At 40.9% G+C, this 17,531-nt stretch overlaps 1 protein-coding gene across 2 annotated transcripts in view; it reads left to right on the top strand.

The window, feature by feature from the left end:
• Positions 1–13,152, top strand: part of COL3A1 (collagen type III alpha 1 chain) — a 49,542-nt gene extending 36,390 nt beyond the window's left edge. The window contains exons 28-51 of one of the 2 annotated variants that reach the window (XM_017729013.1): positions 82–135; positions 347–391; positions 482–580; positions 668–775; positions 1,277–1,330; positions 2,300–2,353; positions 2,446–2,499; positions 3,108–3,161; positions 3,376–3,483; positions 3,652–3,705; positions 4,203–4,256; positions 4,882–5,043; positions 5,169–5,276; positions 6,074–6,181; positions 6,579–6,632; positions 6,818–6,925; positions 7,557–7,610; positions 7,721–7,828; positions 8,943–8,996; positions 9,228–9,335; positions 9,966–10,242; positions 10,733–10,920; positions 11,081–11,323; positions 11,991–13,152. In XM_017729013.1, coding sequence (XP_017584502.1) covers positions 82–135; positions 347–391; positions 482–580; positions 668–775; positions 1,277–1,330; positions 2,300–2,353; positions 2,446–2,499; positions 3,108–3,161; positions 3,376–3,483; positions 3,652–3,705; positions 4,203–4,256; positions 4,882–5,043; positions 5,169–5,276; positions 6,074–6,181; positions 6,579–6,632; positions 6,818–6,925; positions 7,557–7,610; positions 7,721–7,828; positions 8,943–8,996; positions 9,228–9,335; positions 9,966–10,242; positions 10,733–10,920; positions 11,081–11,323; positions 11,991–12,137 — 2,457 coding nt within the window. In that variant the 3' untranslated portion in view covers positions 12,138–13,152. The remainder of the gene's footprint in view (positions 1–81; positions 136–346; positions 392–481; positions 581–667; positions 776–1,276; positions 1,331–2,299; positions 2,354–2,445; positions 2,500–3,107; positions 3,162–3,375; positions 3,484–3,651; positions 3,706–4,202; positions 4,257–4,881; positions 5,044–5,168; positions 5,277–6,073; positions 6,182–6,578; positions 6,633–6,817; positions 6,926–7,556; positions 7,611–7,720; positions 7,829–8,942; positions 8,997–9,227; positions 9,336–9,965; positions 10,243–10,732; positions 10,921–11,080; positions 11,324–11,990) is intronic. The other variant, XM_017729017.1, reaches the window with a different exon arrangement.
• Positions 13,153–17,531: the final 4,379 nt, after the last annotated feature.

The raw sequence follows: 17,531 nt of genomic DNA, 5'->3' as shown, positions 1-17,531 counted from the left end.
TTTGTGTCAAAACCAAAAATCTGAAGATGCAAAATGCATAATTTATCTGTGTAACATGGATAATACTGTTCCTTAATACAGGGATTGCCTGGTGGACCAGGACCAGCTGGAGAGAATGGAAAGCCTGGAGAACCAGTAAGTAGTAATTCCTTTTTTTTTAAGTAACAAAAAATTAATGAGAAGTCCTTCCTAAATTATATTTTCAAATTCAGACAGCTCTCAGCTCTCTTCAGAGCAGCAAAGCCTGATTTTAGGAATAATAGGGGAGAGAAACAGGATGCCAACTACAATGAAGATTTACTGAGTAAAGTTCATGGATAACTTACATTTATTTTCTCATAACTAGGGGCCAAAAGGTGATATTGGAGGACCCGGATTCCCTGGCCCTAAGGTAAATAATAAAGCAACTTTTTTGTAATGACATAAATGAATTAACAAAGTATGAGCTTGAAAACAAAGAATAACACATATTTTATCACAGGGTGAAAATGGTATCCCAGGAGAACGTGGTGCACAAGGTCCTCCAGGACCTCCGGGAACAAGAGGTGGACCAGGTCCTGCTGGCACAGAAGGTGCCAAGGTACCCACAGACTTTCTTCCTTTTCTGCTATTCTGCATTCCATTTGGGTTAATTTTGGTTTTTGTAATTATTTTTGTCACTCCTTAGGGTCCTCCTGGCCCACCTGGTCCCCCTGGAGGCACAGGACTGCCTGGCTTACAGGGAATGCCAGGAGAAAGAGGAGCTTCTGGAAGCCCTGGACCAAAAGGGGAGAGGGTAACACATACACACTTTTGATTTTATGCTCATTTAATGTTAGCTTCCCACAAGGCACTGGGCTTGTCCACGTCTTCACTTTGGTCTGATTTCAGAGGTGCAGATTTTGTAGCAGTACTGTTGAGTTAGCAATGGGATGTGGGTCCTAGATGTTGAAAAATATGGGATTTTTCCCTCAGTTTGATACATGCTAGATACCTTGCTGCACTGGATCTCTTGGGGGATGGGTACATCAAAACAGTTCTAATGAATCTAATGAACGATGAGAATAGTTCATACAATGGGCAGACAATTTGGCCTGGGATTCATTTTGAATCAATTTGGGGGTTTTTCTGATCAAAGTATGTAGTACCTGATGCTGAATACTGGGCAGAATATCATCCCCAGTTTCAATAAGGAAATCTGGTTATTCAGAGACCCTCAGTATGAGGTCCTTCTCCCCATTTAGGCTAATCTCATACTTCCTTTTTGCTCATGCTTTTTATGTCTTAAACTTCCTAGGGAGAACCTGGTGGCAAAGGTGCTGATGGCCTTCCTGGTGCAAGAGGAGAGAGAGTGAGTATTTAAACATCCAACAGTTTATCCATTAGCTTTACACAGCCTGCACTTAGAACATGAGTAACTTCACAGTGGAAAAATACTGTCTAGGACACATAAAGTTGTAATCTCATAGTGTTTCATTCCAGCAGTGCAAAATGGGGTTTGTAAACTAAATTAGACCTAATACTAGTTTTTGTGATTACTTCTCCTTGGGTAAACATAATGGATTTTTTGGCAGAAAGATTGCAGTTGATTGGGGCAATGTTTTAGAGGGAAAGCAATCATATGGAAGTAGAGAAAATCTACCCGACTAACGTTATAATGAATCACAAAAAGACATTGATAGTAAATATTCTCATACAGCATACTCCTACAGGTTACTACATATGATATATTTACACATCCATATAGCAAATGCACATAAAATAGACACTTGAAATACATACATCTATCAAATCAGTACCTGCAGGCAGTATATACATCAAAGTAATGAGGGATGACAAATAGAAAAATGTAGCTTGGCTGAGTTGGAGGAAATACAAAAAAATTTATTTCAGACCATAAGGTACACATTAAATTTCCAAGAAAGAAATAAGTCAGGGAGATAGTCAGGAGATGCTGAATATATGCTGAAGAAATGTGAATCAATTATCTATCTGAAAATTAGGGCAACAGGTCACTTTTACTGTATTCCATTGAAAGAGACCTGTTAACTTCAGGTGGTTTTTGATCAGGTTTGGATGGTGGGAGAAAAAAAAGAATCACTCGGTTGGAGATCTCTCACACTGCAAAATGGTTTGATTTCAGAACATCACTCCAAAACATGGTGTGCAAATGCACTTTGGCACAGTAGACTTGCTTCATTTAAATATCTTTGGCAATCTGTTTACACTGAAACATAAACACTATTGATCAAAACAGAGGAGTTAACATTGCCATATTTTGATGCAAAATATACCATTTTCTAATTTTCCAATTGTTTAGGGCAATGTAGGTCCCATCGGTCCTCCTGGTCCTGCCGGCCCACCTGGAGATAAGGTAAAGATTCCTCATAATGGTGCTTGTACTGTAAGAAGTCCCAGGGCATGGGAAGCAGACAAACACCCAGTGACCATCCTTGTTCCTTGCAGGGGGAGACTGGCCCAGCAGGTGCCCCTGGTCCAATGGGTTCCCGTGGAGGTCCTGTAAGTGACAGAATTTTTCTGCCTGTACGACTTTACCATGGCTCCTCTTGCCTATAGACATCAGTGCTGCACCAACCCTGTCAGGGAAACGTGGCTTGGGTTGTAAATAAACTAAGCACATTCAGCTCCTGTTGACTTTTGGGATTTATAAGTACTAAAGTCTTCAGAAAATCAGGGCTTTTAGCTCTGCAAAGGGGTCCGAGGGCTGTGGTGACAGGGCAGGGCAAGAGTGTGAGCAATAATCATGTCCATCTTAATTTAAAGTTAAGTTAACTTTTAAAAGTACTCTTTCTTGTACTTATTTTTTTTATATTGAACACATTGGGATCTCAGTTGGATCTAGGGAACACCATGGATTGTGCTCAGGGTTTATATAGGTGCAGCTGAGTTAAGTTTATCACATTTTAGGTAATTATCAGATAATTCCTGAACAGTTGTGTTTAGCACTTACGAGCAACAGCTGTTCCAGATCAGAGGTTTGAGGTTTTTTCCTCCAAAAGCTGGTAAGACAAAGAAACTTCAGCAGCATCAATAGGAGTATTCTCTAACTTTTAAAGCGAAGTTTATCTTTCTAATATCTTCCATTGCTGACATGTGGTTTTCCACAGGGTGAACGAGGAGAACAAGGTCTTCCTGGGCCTGCTGGCTTCCCTGGAGCCCCAGTAAGTGTCTATACTACTCTTTCTGTACTCAGGCCCAAGTAGGGAAACATGGCTTTGTCCTTCCCCTTCTGCACTGGTAGGCCAATAGAGTTCAACTGCATTCACATTTAATTTAGTATTTAAATTCCCTTCAGAAGACTACCTGGATAGCATTTCTCATCCCTATATCATCTACCTTTTTAAGTGGTAATATAACAATATAATTTTTCTGCAGGGCCAAAATGGGGAACCTGGTGGAAAAGGAGAAAGAGGCCCCCCTGGTCTAAGAGGAGAGGCTGGACCCCCCGGAGCAGCAGGCCCACAAGGTGGCCCTGGAGCCCCAGTAAGTGTTTGCTGTTCCTTGTTGCTACAGAGAGGCTCCTTCAGGGTTCCCTCAGCCTCAGGGTGCTGGGCCCAAGTGCAAGGAGATGAACTGCCTGAAACTTATTGACAGCTCCTATAATTTTAATCTTTATCAAATCATTTGCTTTATCTACTTCCTTCCATGTAGGGTCCACCTGGTCCCCAAGGAATAAAAGGAGACCGTGGATCTCCTGGCGGCCCTGTGAGTATCTCTTCAATTTAGTCACTGCTAAATGCCTCTATTTATTACACTGAATGTGATGTAAATGAAAAATAAGAACTTCAATGAGTTTAGTATTGGTAGTTCAAGAATAATTAAAGTATTCTAGAAGGAGTAATTAAAGTGGAAGTGTTCAGTAATCTGGATTACATTGATTTTAATATAAGTAAGGTGCCAAAATAGCTTTTGGTATGATGACCCAAAGCTCTAAAATGGCTTATCTCAACAGTTATTATATTTAGTTGCCATCTTTGCCATTAGCTCAAGTTTGTCCATTAGCTCAAGTTTGAGGAGAATATGTGAACTCTCCTAGAAAAAAAAAAAAAGTGACTTTTTTGTTCAGTTGCAGGACATTTAATTCAGGTTTCAAACAAAACATGACTATAATTTAAACCCAGCAGTGTGTAAAAATAAATTTGTTCCTGTGTTTCCAGTCTTCAGAAAATGACAATTAAACTATTGATCTCTTTGATCTCTAGGGTGCTGCTGGTTTCCCTGGTGCCCGCGGTCTACCTGGTCCCCCTGGTAACAATGTAAGTTGGTTTATCCCCCTTTTCTTTTATTCTTACTTTGTGGATACATTTAGACATATATTAATACATTAAAATATATTATGCAAAAAATTCTGAATATGATGCTTGTACTTCAGGACAAAAAATGACAAAAATGAGTTTAACCCTCCTTACTCTATGAAATAGAAAGTAGGATTTTAATTAAGGTACCATTAAAATCAATGCAATTCTTACTATGCATTGGCTCAGCTAAGATTGTAATGAAAGACATTTCATTCTGCACATGTCTAAGACACCCTATTAAAGGCATATGGCAGGAGTGATTCAAGAGAGCAGAAGGGTCTGCTACTATTTCCAATTTTTGTGGTAGAGCCATGAGTTAGGAATGTGTACCCTGTGTTGTATGCATTACAGGCACTGGGCATCCAAAATGTGCAGGTCTATGTCCAGACAGTAAGGATAAAAAATACCAGTTGTGAAAGTGATACATGAAAGGATTCTCTTACAACACCAGATCAGATTTGGGTGCTCAGGGGCGGGACCCTAAATCTGCCTCCAGGCAATGACTCAAGCCTGGCTGCCTTTCATGAGACCAATGCCAGTACATGTGTGCAGCTCACGCTTTCCTCTTTAAAACTCTTTTCAGGGTAGTCCAGGTCCCCCTGGTAATGCAGGACCTGCAGGCAAGGATGGGCCTCCCGGACCCCCTGGTAGTTCTGGTGCTCCTGGAGGCCCAGGACCTGCTGGAATCAGAGGTGAGCCCGGCGCACCAGGAGAAAAAGGGTCCCCAGGCGCACGAGGAGAAAGGGTAAGTGCCCCTTCAGCCAGGGACTGTTCCACCAGGAGACAGGGGTTATGTCTGTCCAGAACAAGCAGCCACCTATGGAATGTTAAAGATGCTCCCACTGACTGATGTGTCCTTTTCTCAAACAGGGGGCACCAGGTGAGCCAGGTCCTCAAGGCATTGTTGGCGGCCGGGGGAACACGGGTCTGCCAGGTCTGCGCGGCCCCAGTGGCCCACCTGGGATGGCAGGGGCCAGGGTGAGTGCCCTTCACAGCAGCTACAGCCTCAACCCTAACACAACCCTAACCCAGCTGCTAAAAACAGCCTAGAGACACAAAAAGTGCTAAAACCAGCTTAGAGACACAAAAAGTAGTAAATGTGTTGGGGGTCTGGAGGGTTTAACGCTTTTTAGTCCAGAGATGAGAGAATTTACAGTTATTTATGTTTACATTGATAAAATGAGGCTTTAAAATATCCGGTATTCAGCTGCTGTGGGATTGTCTTTCAGATTATATATCTAGGATATTACCTACTGCACACACTTTGGACGGTCATGACGAGGAGGCTGTAACCTCTCCTGGGTATAAGATCCAAGTCATAGTCTCACCTAGCACTAGCTGTTTACCTTTGCTTAATTCTCCAGATGTTTTTTGCTTAAATATTATTACCCAAACAGAAAAATACTTTCACCTCCCTTCAGAAAAGTTGAGGTATGGCTTGACTTGTATTTTATCACCAATACAGACCAGCATTTTTTGGTTAACTGCTTTGGCCATTATTTTTGGGCACATGAGAAGAGACATACCCATTTATAATTTCTTAGCTGACAATCAATGAGGAACATTCAATGGCCTTGCATGACTATTACCAGAAATGAAAAGAAACCAGTTTGGCCAAGTTTTTATCTCTTGTGTGTTCACAACCAGCAAAGCCACATTGGCCCATCGCTTCCTTAGGTCTCCTTCAAAATCTCTGCATAGTTAATAAGATGCAAAATACACTGCTATTTCCTAAGAGCATTATCTGCAATGGAATCCTTTCCCTTTTTGTTCAGGGTGAAGATGGTAAACCAGGCACCAACGGCATCCCAGGAGAACGCGGTGCTCCTGGTCCCCAAGGTCCTGTTGGACAAAGAGGCTTACCTGGAGAGCCTGGCAGAGATGTGAGTGGGTGGGATTTCCCTGCTAGCTTGTGAGTTACAAACGGGAAACTCTGGGAGAAAATACGCTTTACGATTCACAAAGCCTCCCTCAAGAGCCTGATGCACAGGGGCCTGGGCACATTGTGCCCTCCTGTAAGGAGGTCTAGCCTCCTGTCCCTGCCATCCCCTTCACTGCCCAGGGACCTAATCTGTCCCACTTGGAAGTGAACAGGACATTGCACTGTCTGTATGCCCACAAAATAATGCAGGTGTTACAGGTCTTTTAGGAGCCACTCTGCCTCCAGGAACTCTTCCGTCTTGAAAACCCTTTCTTTGATGAGCATTGTTTAAGCTTAATGGGAAACAAGCTGTCTACTGCTCATTCAGTTTATGAACAAACTGTACCACTGTTTTGCAGGGTAACCCGGGCTCCGATGGCTTGCCTGGACGTGATGGATCCCCAGGAGGCAAAGTAAGAAATCACCAATATCCTTAAACTACCAAATAAATGACACATGAACTTTACGTGGCAATATATGTGGTTCTGTGCTATGTAAATTTGTTCCTTAAACCTCCTGTGCTCCACTGAATATACTCCTTGTATTGAGTTCTACAAAACATGACATTTATTATCCTGTCATCTGTTACTATCTGCAGGGTGACCGTGGTGAAAGTGGCTCTCCTGGCCCTCCAGGACCCCCTGGCCACCCTGGACCTGCAGGTAATGCTGGTGCACCTGGAAAAGCCGGTGAAAGAGGATTTCAGGTAAGACCTAAGCAAATAGGTTGCTGCTTACTTGCATACCCTTCCTATGCAAAGCCCATTTCACGCAGTAATAGAGAAGAAGTTTTGAAGAGTCATACATTTGTTACTGTCAGCATTTCTTGACATCAAGGACCTCTTCTATAAAAATATCCAGGGGAAAGACATCTCGGTTTACATTCTGACAACTGTATAGATATTAAGCTCAGAATTCACATGCTCTGTAGGATGCCAAAAAGTACATCATCCCACCAGGCCCTATCCTAATTTCCATCCCATCTGGTGCTCATGCAGCACAAGAAATGTGTTAGTTATTTAAACTAAGGGAGTAACTTTGAAAGCCCTCAAGTTATTTCTCATGAGTGCTGCCACCAGCACATCTTGAGCAGTGAGCCCCTCACAGAGGGAAGAAGAGCTGTAGTGCCTCTGTACAGATCAGTGCCTACGGGCAGCTGAGAAAGGCTGGCATTGGTACAGAAATGGCCTGGCCAGGATTCTTGCTGATTATAGTGTGTGTGGAGCTTCCCCGTTTCCCAACACCTGCTAGCTGTGAACATACAGCTTATCTGGAAATAAAGGGGTGGGCTCAGCAGCTCCAAGTGATCCATACCTTCTCATTCTTACCATGTCACAGGGTCCACCTGGCCCTCCTGGCTCTACTGGTCCTGCTGGTGCTCGTGGTCCTGCTGTAAGTCATATTTAAAGTATCTGTGATGTCGTCCATTCCCAATTTCCTGTTATATTGGCATTGCTCTTATCTCCTTCTATCTTCCTTTCATTGCAAATCTACTCTTACAGGGTCCTCAAGGTCCTCGTGGTGATAAAGGTGAACCTGGCGAACGAGGCAGCAATGGCATAAAGGGTCACAGAGGGTTTCCTGGTACCCCCGGTCTCCCTGGTCCTCCTGTGAGTATTTTGCATTGGATTGGGAATTACAGCTGATCTTTGTTTCTGTGTTTAGGCCCCAGGTACCTAATTAACCTTAGCTAATTTGATGTGAATCTATATAAATTTGATTGTCAAGTGCTTCAAAATTCAAATTCCCTGAATCAATCTGACATAAGCATTATTAAAGAACTGGAAGAAGCTGCTAGGAAGTAAAGATGGGTTTACTATAACCATTTCAATAAAAACTTCTTATATATTCATTTATACAGGCTATTCCTGATTCAATTAGGAAAGATAGTAGGGGTTGAAATGTCTACATCTATTAGAAATCTGTCCTAAATAGACAACTAAAGCTACTCAGAGTCCAAATACCTCTCTTCTGTCATGTATCTTTTATAGAAAGTAATACTGGGGCAAAATGGGCAGGAAATTGTAAACTACTGAACTGTAAACGTGCATTACCATTTGAACATAGCTAAAAGAATTGAAGGGCAAGAATAGACTGGCATGCCATGGGTATTTACGACTGGTAAAAGTTTAAGAAGGGATTTATACTGAAAAAGACTTACCAATACTCTGCATGATACAAGTGAGATCAAGAAACCAAAGCTCATTCTATTAACATACCAAAGATGGTACCAATACCAACCTATTAAACAACAAATTAGAACCTGGAGTCTAACATATAACATGAGAAAAAAAATTGATAAATTCTCATTTGATGATCAATAACTTTTAAACAAATGGCTTTGCAGTGCACAGACAGCAAATTTGTAAATGTATTTGAAATCATGAGTGTTTGTCAAATTATTTAAATAACATGACTGGTATGTAGCTATATTTTGGCTATAGCTACATATTCTTATAAGAGTTCATCCAAAGCTCATTGGTGTCAGCTGGCTTTCTTACATTTTGAATAACACATCTCTAATATGTTTTCATATAGAGAGCACTCAATATTTTTTTGTGATTAAAGAATGGCCACCATTCTCTCATATCTGACATAGCCTTTCTATAAGGATATTTTTTGTATAATCTTAAAGACGTTTTCAGTGTCTTTATTTAAGGCACATCCAGCTAGTTGCAAGATATTACCAGGAGGTGTGTGACTGACTTTTCCTTTTTTTCATAGGGTCCCCTGGGTCCACAAGGCGCAATTGGAGGTCCAGGAGCTTCAGGTGCAAGGGTAAGAAAAACTCCTTACTCAGTCTAACTGCAAGGAAAATTCAGACTGTTTAGTTAATATTCAGATAGATACAGACAAATTTTAATTGGCCATCTTAATGGACAGCAGCTGAAGAAAGAAAAAAAAAAAACAGATAAATCATACAGAAGTATTTGAAATACCTCAAAATGTATTTCTGACTTATCTGATAAACTATTTTGACCATATTATTTGTGTTCTTCATTGTTCTAGGGTCCCCCAGGACCAGCTGGGCCACCTGGAAAGGATGGCACCAGTGGCTACCCAGGTCCAATTGGTCCTCCAGGCCCCCGCGGTACCAGAGGCGAAAGTGGCCCTGCCGTAAGTAAATTCACACAAGCAAATCTTTAGGGAATATTCATGAAACATAGGATGCTCCACTCTTTAAATATCTCCCTCAGAAATCCTCTATTTCATATACAAGATCTGTGGCAGGAGGTATCTAGTTACCAAGGCTAAATCCAAAACCATGCAGCTCGTTTGTAGCTTAGTGTAATTATTGATGCCCTGGGTGTTGTGTTGGTCTTGGCTGATCATTGAATTTTCTGCATACAGCAGGATCTCCTCCTCACACAGACTCCCTTTGGGTCTGGGAAGCCGTGGAATGCATTTCCTAGACTGCTCTAGAGAGGCCAGGGCTGCAAAGGTGTCACTATCACAGTCACCTCCTAAAGCCAAAAGCTTTCCAAAGCTCTCCAAAGAAATGGTCATTCTCTGGATTTCAGTGGAAAGGGTTCCTTGTCAAAGCCCAGACATAAAGACAGTCAAACTTGACAAAATTAGGGGAAAAAAACAATTTTAAGAAAATAAAGGCCTGGAAAATCTAACAGATGTTTAAACATCTGTTTAATTAATGAATAAGTAAACTAAATATTTGTGTAAGAATTCTCATTTTTTTAAGACTAGGGCCCACACAGACTTTTAGTTTTAACCTGTTCACTATTTTTTTAGGGTCCACCAGGGCAGCCTGGTCTTCCTGGTCCTTCTGGTCCTCCTGGTCCATGTTGTGGTGGTGGTGCTATTGGAGGTGAGAAAGGTCCAGTTCTCTACGGACAATATGAATTTCGAGATGATCCCAAAGAAAATGATATCAATCTGGGTGACATCATATCTTCAATGAAATCAATTAACAACCAGATTGAAAACATCATTAGTCCTGATGGGTCCCAGAAGAATCCAGCTCGTAACTGCCGAGACCTGAAATTCTGCCATCCCGAGCTCAAGAGCGGTATGTTTAGATTCTATTTTCACTGATGGTAGCAGGTCTTGAGGATTGTTTTGGTTTTTAGTTTTTCTAACCTGAGTATTTAAATGCAGATATCTTCCATAAAAATTTGACTTTTTTCAAACAAATGTCATGAAAAAGATGATAAATGTAAAAATAATTTTAAACAATAATTAACTATGCATTTACACAGAATATACATTTGACTTCAACTGTACTCCTTGTGTCCTTAGAAGTGAACATGTTTAAATAATTTTGGGGAAAAAAAAAAATTACAAGTTCTATATTTATTCCAAATTGCAGTCTCCTTACAGTATTCACATGAACTCAGTACCTTTCTATATCATCTTATTTCCTGTGGCATCTCTTCTGTCAAAATGAATAGGCTTCCTAATTTGGCTCAGAAATCTGGCATAGAAATAAGCTTTACCACCATGCAGTTAGATTCTTCTCCAAATATATTAAGCCCCTTAACATTTTTCCTTACCTCTAGGAGAGTACTGGGTTGATCCCAACCAAGGCTGCAAGATGGATGCTATTAAAGTCTACTGCAATATGGAAACTGGTGAGACCTGCCTCAGCGCTAACCCCAGGACTGTGCCAAGGAAAAACTGGTGGACCAGTGCAAACAGTGGAAAGAAACACATTTGGTTTGGAGAATCTATGGATGGAGGCTTCCAGGTGAGAAATGAGCACATTTAACAGCCCAAACTGTACATCACAACACACTAAAAAATAATTCTGAAATTGAATGAGACAATTAGTATGTGAAAAAGTCATGATGTGGACTGTCCCTAGACATGATTAAACAAACACTCTTGCCTGTGTTGGTACTCTGCAGTTCAGCTATGGAGATCCTGAGCTTCCAGAGGATGTCTCCGAAGTTCAGCTGGCCTTCCTGCGCATTCTCTCCAGCCGTGCCTCCCAGAACATCACCTACCACTGCAAGAACAGCATTGCCTACATGGACCACGACAGTGGGAATGTTAAAAAAGCTCTGAAACTGATGAGCTCTATGGAAAGTGAGATCAAGGCTGAAGGAAACAGCAAATTCACATATGCTGTTCTAGAAGATGGCTGTACTGTAAGTAAACAGGAATTTAGTGCTGTAGTTAATAAATAATTCCATCTAGAGGACTAGACACATAATAAAGGAAGAAAGAGCTTTGTATGGCCTGGGTAAGGAAAAGATACAGCTGCAGCTAGAAGGGGGAACCTAGATTCTGTACAGAAGTGCCATTCCTGTAGCAACCATAGGAAGTGAGGTGCACTTCCATTTAAATCTGTGCCTCGCAGGTATCCCCTTGCTTTAGAGTCAATGTCAGGCAAGTCACAGTCACCAAGTTTTGATCCATCCCATGCCAATGCTAAAACTAGTCATACCAAACCAAGGCTAGCTGGTTGAAGCTATGGGCTGTGGTTAGGGGAAGGGACACAGCCATTTTGAAGATCCAGCATTGCTTCCCTGTGCCTTGTCAGTGCAGCAGAAAGTGCTGGAGAGGAGCAGGAACACCCAGGAGCATGCTGGTCTGGCAGCACCTGCAGCCTTTTCAGTAACAAATGGAAAACACTAATACTGTCCACAACTTCTCCCTCCTGGGGTCATGTCCACAGAGACTGCAACCAGTTTTCAACAGGTTGAGAGGGTTCGTTATTACAGATAGGAAATCTGATAAACTGTGGGGGATGACTTCCACGTAGCCCAGCGCTCATGTCTCTAACATTTGTTTCTCTTCTGTTTAACTTCACAGAAACACACTGGTGAATGGGGTAAAACCGTTTTTGAATACAGGACGCGCAAGACAATGAGGTTGCCAGTGGTTGATATTGCACCATTAGATATTGGTGGTCCTGATCAGGAATTTGGTGTGGACATTGGCCCAGTCTGCTTCTTATAAATCAAAGATCCCGCTTTTTCTGAAACCCCAGCAAACAGATTCACACTCCAACCGTGCTCCTTTTTTTCAGCCTTGTCAGCTAGCACAGATGCCCATCTGTATCCCAGTTATTTATTAACAAAATTTCTGGGGGAAAAATCAATTTGATATCAAGGGTCATTTTTTTTTGCTATTACACAAAATACAGTAAAAATGCTTTTTTTGTGCTCTATTTTTTTTACCAAATTCCATCTTCGAAACATGTCTCCGTGGTGCTATAATAAAACTTCAACACTTAATAAAACAACACTGTGTTCTATTAGTTGAATGTTAGCCAATTTAAAAAGCACTGATTGCTCCCAGTACCAAAGTTTACCCTTTCTTCCAAGATGCAGTCCATAAAGCTAGAAAGACCTCCCTGTTTCAACTACCTCAACACGGACAGAAACTGGGATGTGTCTGATGAGTCAAACAAAAATCAATCAAATCAAAATGCATTGGACCCAGTGGTCAATTCCGTGGATTCATTTAGTACAAAATTGTCTATTTCTGTACCGATTAGCTGTGAACGGTACAGTGTATCTTAAGAGTTTAATACCTTAATGTCAGTAGTCACCATAATTTTATTGCTGGATTGTATTCTGTTGTCAAAGGTGCTTCTCTACTTTCCTGTCATTGCTGGTCAAGACCACTAAAATTAGGGAAGTGTAAAAGACTAATATGATGGTGCTAATGTATTTTTCACTTCTAACTCTGCAAGTCGGGGTTGTTGACTTGCTCAAAAAACCAAAAAGATTTAAAGCGTGTAAATGTCTCCTGTCAAAGACTGTCATTGGCATGTCATAGTTGAGAATTTTTTCCCTTCACCCTGTAAAAGTCAATAAAGATGCAAAATTGTGAATTTCTTCTGTCACGTTAACACATTTATAGTGTTGAAGGTTAACCATCTTTTTAAGCTTTTATATGGTTGTTGGTCTATTCCTTACAGAGACACATAATAAAATATCTTAATAAAAATTCTTGTTGTTTCATAAAACTGACTTCTTTTTTAATTTACTATTTATACCTTTGTTCAAACAAATGAACAAGGCAGGACACAACTCTGGTACCACTATAACTGATTTTTCAAAGGTTAGTTCCTTTGTTTGAAGGTAGCACTGGTAATCCTAAGGGATGCAGTTCATGGTGTACTAGTATGAAATTTTCTTTCTTGCTTTTTCTACTCCTCTCCATCCAGAGGCTCACTTTTGCAGGCATGGTGAGCACAGACGCAGATCTGACAGCAACATCCAGAACAGAGCCCATGCACCAAAGCAGGTCAGTTCGGAGGAAATACAAGATCTTAACCTTCCCTCCTCCAAGAAACCTGCCTCAGTCTGAATAACGAGGCAGTCACAGGCTACCAGCCTTTCAGGGGGCAGCTTAAATAAATGGCTTAAGGCTCCCACAGAGCAGGCCAGAAGCACCAGCAGTTTGACAAAGCTGACAGTTTAAACATCTTGGCATTTTTTATGGCCAATGGAGCTGTACAACTAAGTCATCCCCAGATCTTAGCAAAAATTTAAGGAACAACAGAGACCACAGCAACATTTAAGGAGCAACAGTTGTTGGTAGTGCCTGAGCTCGAGGCCAGAAGAAGGAAAAAAACAGCACCAAGGAGCCCAGGCCAGGAATCCTCTCCCACAGCTACATCCTGACAGATGCCACTCAGCCTTTCCCAAGGCAAGGTCCAGAGCCTGTCCCCACAACATTATTGCACAGCCATACATTGTTCCACAGCCCAGGATCATTAAAGACACTCTACAACATGACCAGATAACAAAAATTAGGGATTTAAAAAAAAAAAAATCAGATTCTTGAATGTTCTCCTTGACAATATGGATTATGCATCCTCAGAAAATATTTTCTGATTAGCACAAGCAGGAAAAATTAATAAAGAAGTGCTGTTTTTTAAGTAATCTCACCAGATTTGAGGCCGGGCCAAGACACTGTCCTGCTTTGGCATTCCAGAATTTGGACATGCTAGCACAGAAGTAAGAGAGTGAGGCTCTGGGGAGACCCTAACAGCACAAATGCAGTATTACCACAGGCATGGGTGTACTTAGTGCAACATATAAGGATAGTGCCAACAATCCATAAAAAGTCCTGGCTCTTGCAGGAAACCTCCTCATTTCCCTCCTCATAGATGGTGAAAATAAAGTACTGTTTACAGAAAATGAGAATTACATGTACATAAAAATATTAATCCGACATAAATTACATGGTAGGAAGCCTTTTGATTGGAGTTTTATAAAAGCAGCTGGTAAGAATGCTAGCTGGTGGAAAAATGCATTGGAAACACCTTTCTTAATCCTCATGGCAGAAGAAAATAGCCTTTGCAATCTCCAGTGCTACTGGGGCCAGGTGGGTGGCTGGGAACAATTACTCAACCTTAAAACTCAAGCTTTGGGGGCTATTTTCTAAAGCACACACAGTCATCAAGTTTTTCATTAATTTCTACTAATGCAAGGTGATTTGTGGAACATTTGTAGAAAACACAAAGAAATAACGAAGACCACAAAATATTTACTTGATGTAAAAAACCTTCATTTTCTTCAGAGAGTCACCCATTATGCTACCATGGCCCTCATATATCTGTACTTTTATATCACCACATTACTATTTGGGGAAAACAAGAAAAAAGCAACAATAATGATCACAAAATGCAAAAAAATCCCAACAAAACACAAAAACAACTGCCCCACCAAAAAAAAGTCAAACCAAAATAAACAAAAAAAACTCCCCAAAAATCAAAATACTCATTCAATATAACAAAAAAAAACCCCAAACATGCAAACAAACTAAACCCCACCACAAAAAGTTGCCTGAATCATACCAAGAGCTCAAAATATCACTGGTTTAGGTTTCAATGTTGCCTTGAAACTTCACCTTCAATTACTTAGAGGTCATCACCTGAAGGTGCATCTTATTTGCAGGACACCAGAGCTGCTGCTTCTGATGAAGATAGACTCCCTAGTATGGCGACTGTTTCAACCCCTCCTTTCTACATTTTTTTAATGGAAATTATGTTTAAAACACAGCAGATATGCAGCAAACATTTCTTCTCCAACAGAAGGAGTTTGCTATCTAATCAGACCCTAATTGTAAACAAATTATAAACACCTGTGACTCATTCACTTACCTACCCAGCCTCCTCTTCCTTGGCTTGTGGAAAAAAGCAGATTTCTTTTACTGTTCCTAAAGATATTGTCCAATTCCTCACAGAAATGAGCAACAGCTTCACAAGAAAGTTGCTCTGTTGTTCAAGGTGTTCCCTTTGTGCCTACAAGTGCTCCCTTGGTTGAACACAGGTGATTCTCAGCCATAATATCTTCATAGCCTTCATCTTCATCTTCTCTCATCTTTATTTCATACATTAAGAAGCATTACCTCTTATCTTAACACAGGCTGAATTTCTGAATAGCATGACAGCAAGTAAAATAGGCAGGCTAAAACCAGTTTAAATCTTCTGCTACTCAGGCAGCAATTCTGCCCAAACAGGCTCCTTGTGGATATTCTGAACTCTGCAGCATTGGATTGAAATCACACCATTCAACAAAACCACTAAACTCCCAGCAAGCAAACTGTGATCCACTGGACACAATAATCCAAGATTATGGATTTCCTTCTAGCATAAACACAGTTTGGACAACTACATCAATGGATTCCCACTTTCTCTGGCATTTCTACTTCAGCCATTGAACTGCTGATTTAGTGTTACCTTTTGCCATGATTTTTTAACCTATAATACCATCATTGTATAAAACTATCACTTTTGTCTTGTTCTTTCTATGATATTTGCATACTTGCAGGGAATCTTCTTTCCTTCATTTTCATTTAGTTTAATTTTTCCTTTTGAAACTGTTTTACTCGCTGTCTTCTTGGAACCCCCTCTTTCAGCCAGACCAACTGCCTTATCAGTAATATTGGTAAAATTAAACCTTCAGTATAGCCTCAGCTTCCTGAGAAAGTAATTAAAATATCCATTGATTATGAGTCTAATAGCTACTTTGCTCAGTCTCAGGTAGCTACAGGGGAACAAAGAAACCTAGGGGCCCTCACCCTACAGTAGTAAAAAATCACGGTTTTTTGCTTTTAATCCATTTTTAGACTTTTTACTTGCCTCCAGAGAGGGAAAAATCCATAAAAGTGTAAACTTTTCTTCACAGTCTAAAACTGAGGTGCATAAATCCAAAACTGTGGCTTCAACAAAGCCTCTCACCCAGAGAGGGCTGAAGCCATGAATTCCCTGTTTGCCTTCCTTATAGTTTAAGCATCCAGAACGGCTCAGTATAAACTGGTCTAGATGAAGACACCAAGACCTGCTTTCAAGCTTTAAGGTTAGTTGTTTTTAGGTACATTCAAGTGCATATTCCTTTGGCATTTAAATTTAAAGCTGTCTTGGAGAAAAGAAGAAAATATTGTAGCCTACACAGTTAAAAGAGAGGCATGAAGTTGAATGAATGGCAGGAAAAAAACAAGGAAAGAAGTTGCCCACACCATAATAAGACTGATACAAGAAATCTCTTACTCTGATCTACAGCTTCTCAGTCACTTGTTACACCAACTGATACCCGTATGCTTCACAGCAGCATATTCTCATGGCTCTCCGAGACAAGAAGAAAAGAAATGAGAAAAAAGCCCTCCTTCAAACAGTTTCCCAGAGCATACCAAAGACTTTAAAATATCAGTAATTTAGGCTTTAATATTACCTTGGAACTTTGCCTTTCTGGTTAACTGCAAGTTGTCATCTCAGGGTGGAGCTCATTTGCAGGACACCAGAGACCTTCTTCTGGTGAATGTGGACTTCCTGACTACTGTCTGTGGCACAAGGACTACTGCAACATCCTGTTTCTACATTCTTTACAAAAATTATGCTTACAAAACCCTAGAACATGACAACAACACAGCCAACCCCTGTCTAAGAGAAAAGCTTTGCTACCTGATTAGGCCCTAATTGCAAACAAATTGTAAACACCAGTAACTCAGTGGGTTACACCCTCAGCCTCCCTCTGGGAGACAGGCAAGGCTTCTCCATGGCCACCATGGCTGGCGGTGTCTTTAAACACTCCCCAACCCCTCTCCCAGCATTAAGTTGGCAGCTAAAGCCAGGCCCGGGTAAAGCAGCTCTTAGAGTGGGATCATGATGGTTTCCAGATTTGAGCAGTTGCTCAAATTTCTTCTGGAAGCTGGCCAATTGTCAATAACTTCCCCTCTGAAAACAAATCAACATTTAAATAAGCATGGGGTGTAATTTGCAGCCCTCATTTTGTTTGGTGTCAGCTAAATAGTGTTACACCTCCATTTAGAGGCAGTAACTTGGAGGAAGAGCTGTCTATAAGAATTTTGAATTAATAAAGGAGAAAGGTCTTCCCT

This window comes from Corvus brachyrhynchos, unplaced genomic scaffold (genome assembly GCF_000691975.1).
Source record: "Corvus brachyrhynchos isolate BGI_N302 unplaced genomic scaffold, ASM69197v1 scaffold370, whole genome shotgun sequence".
In the NCBI taxonomy this organism is placed as follows: domain Eukaryota; kingdom Metazoa; phylum Chordata; class Aves; order Passeriformes; family Corvidae; genus Corvus; species Corvus brachyrhynchos.
The sequence above is the reverse complement of the archived record's forward strand: the minus strand, read 5'-3'. Positions and strand labels throughout refer to the sequence as shown.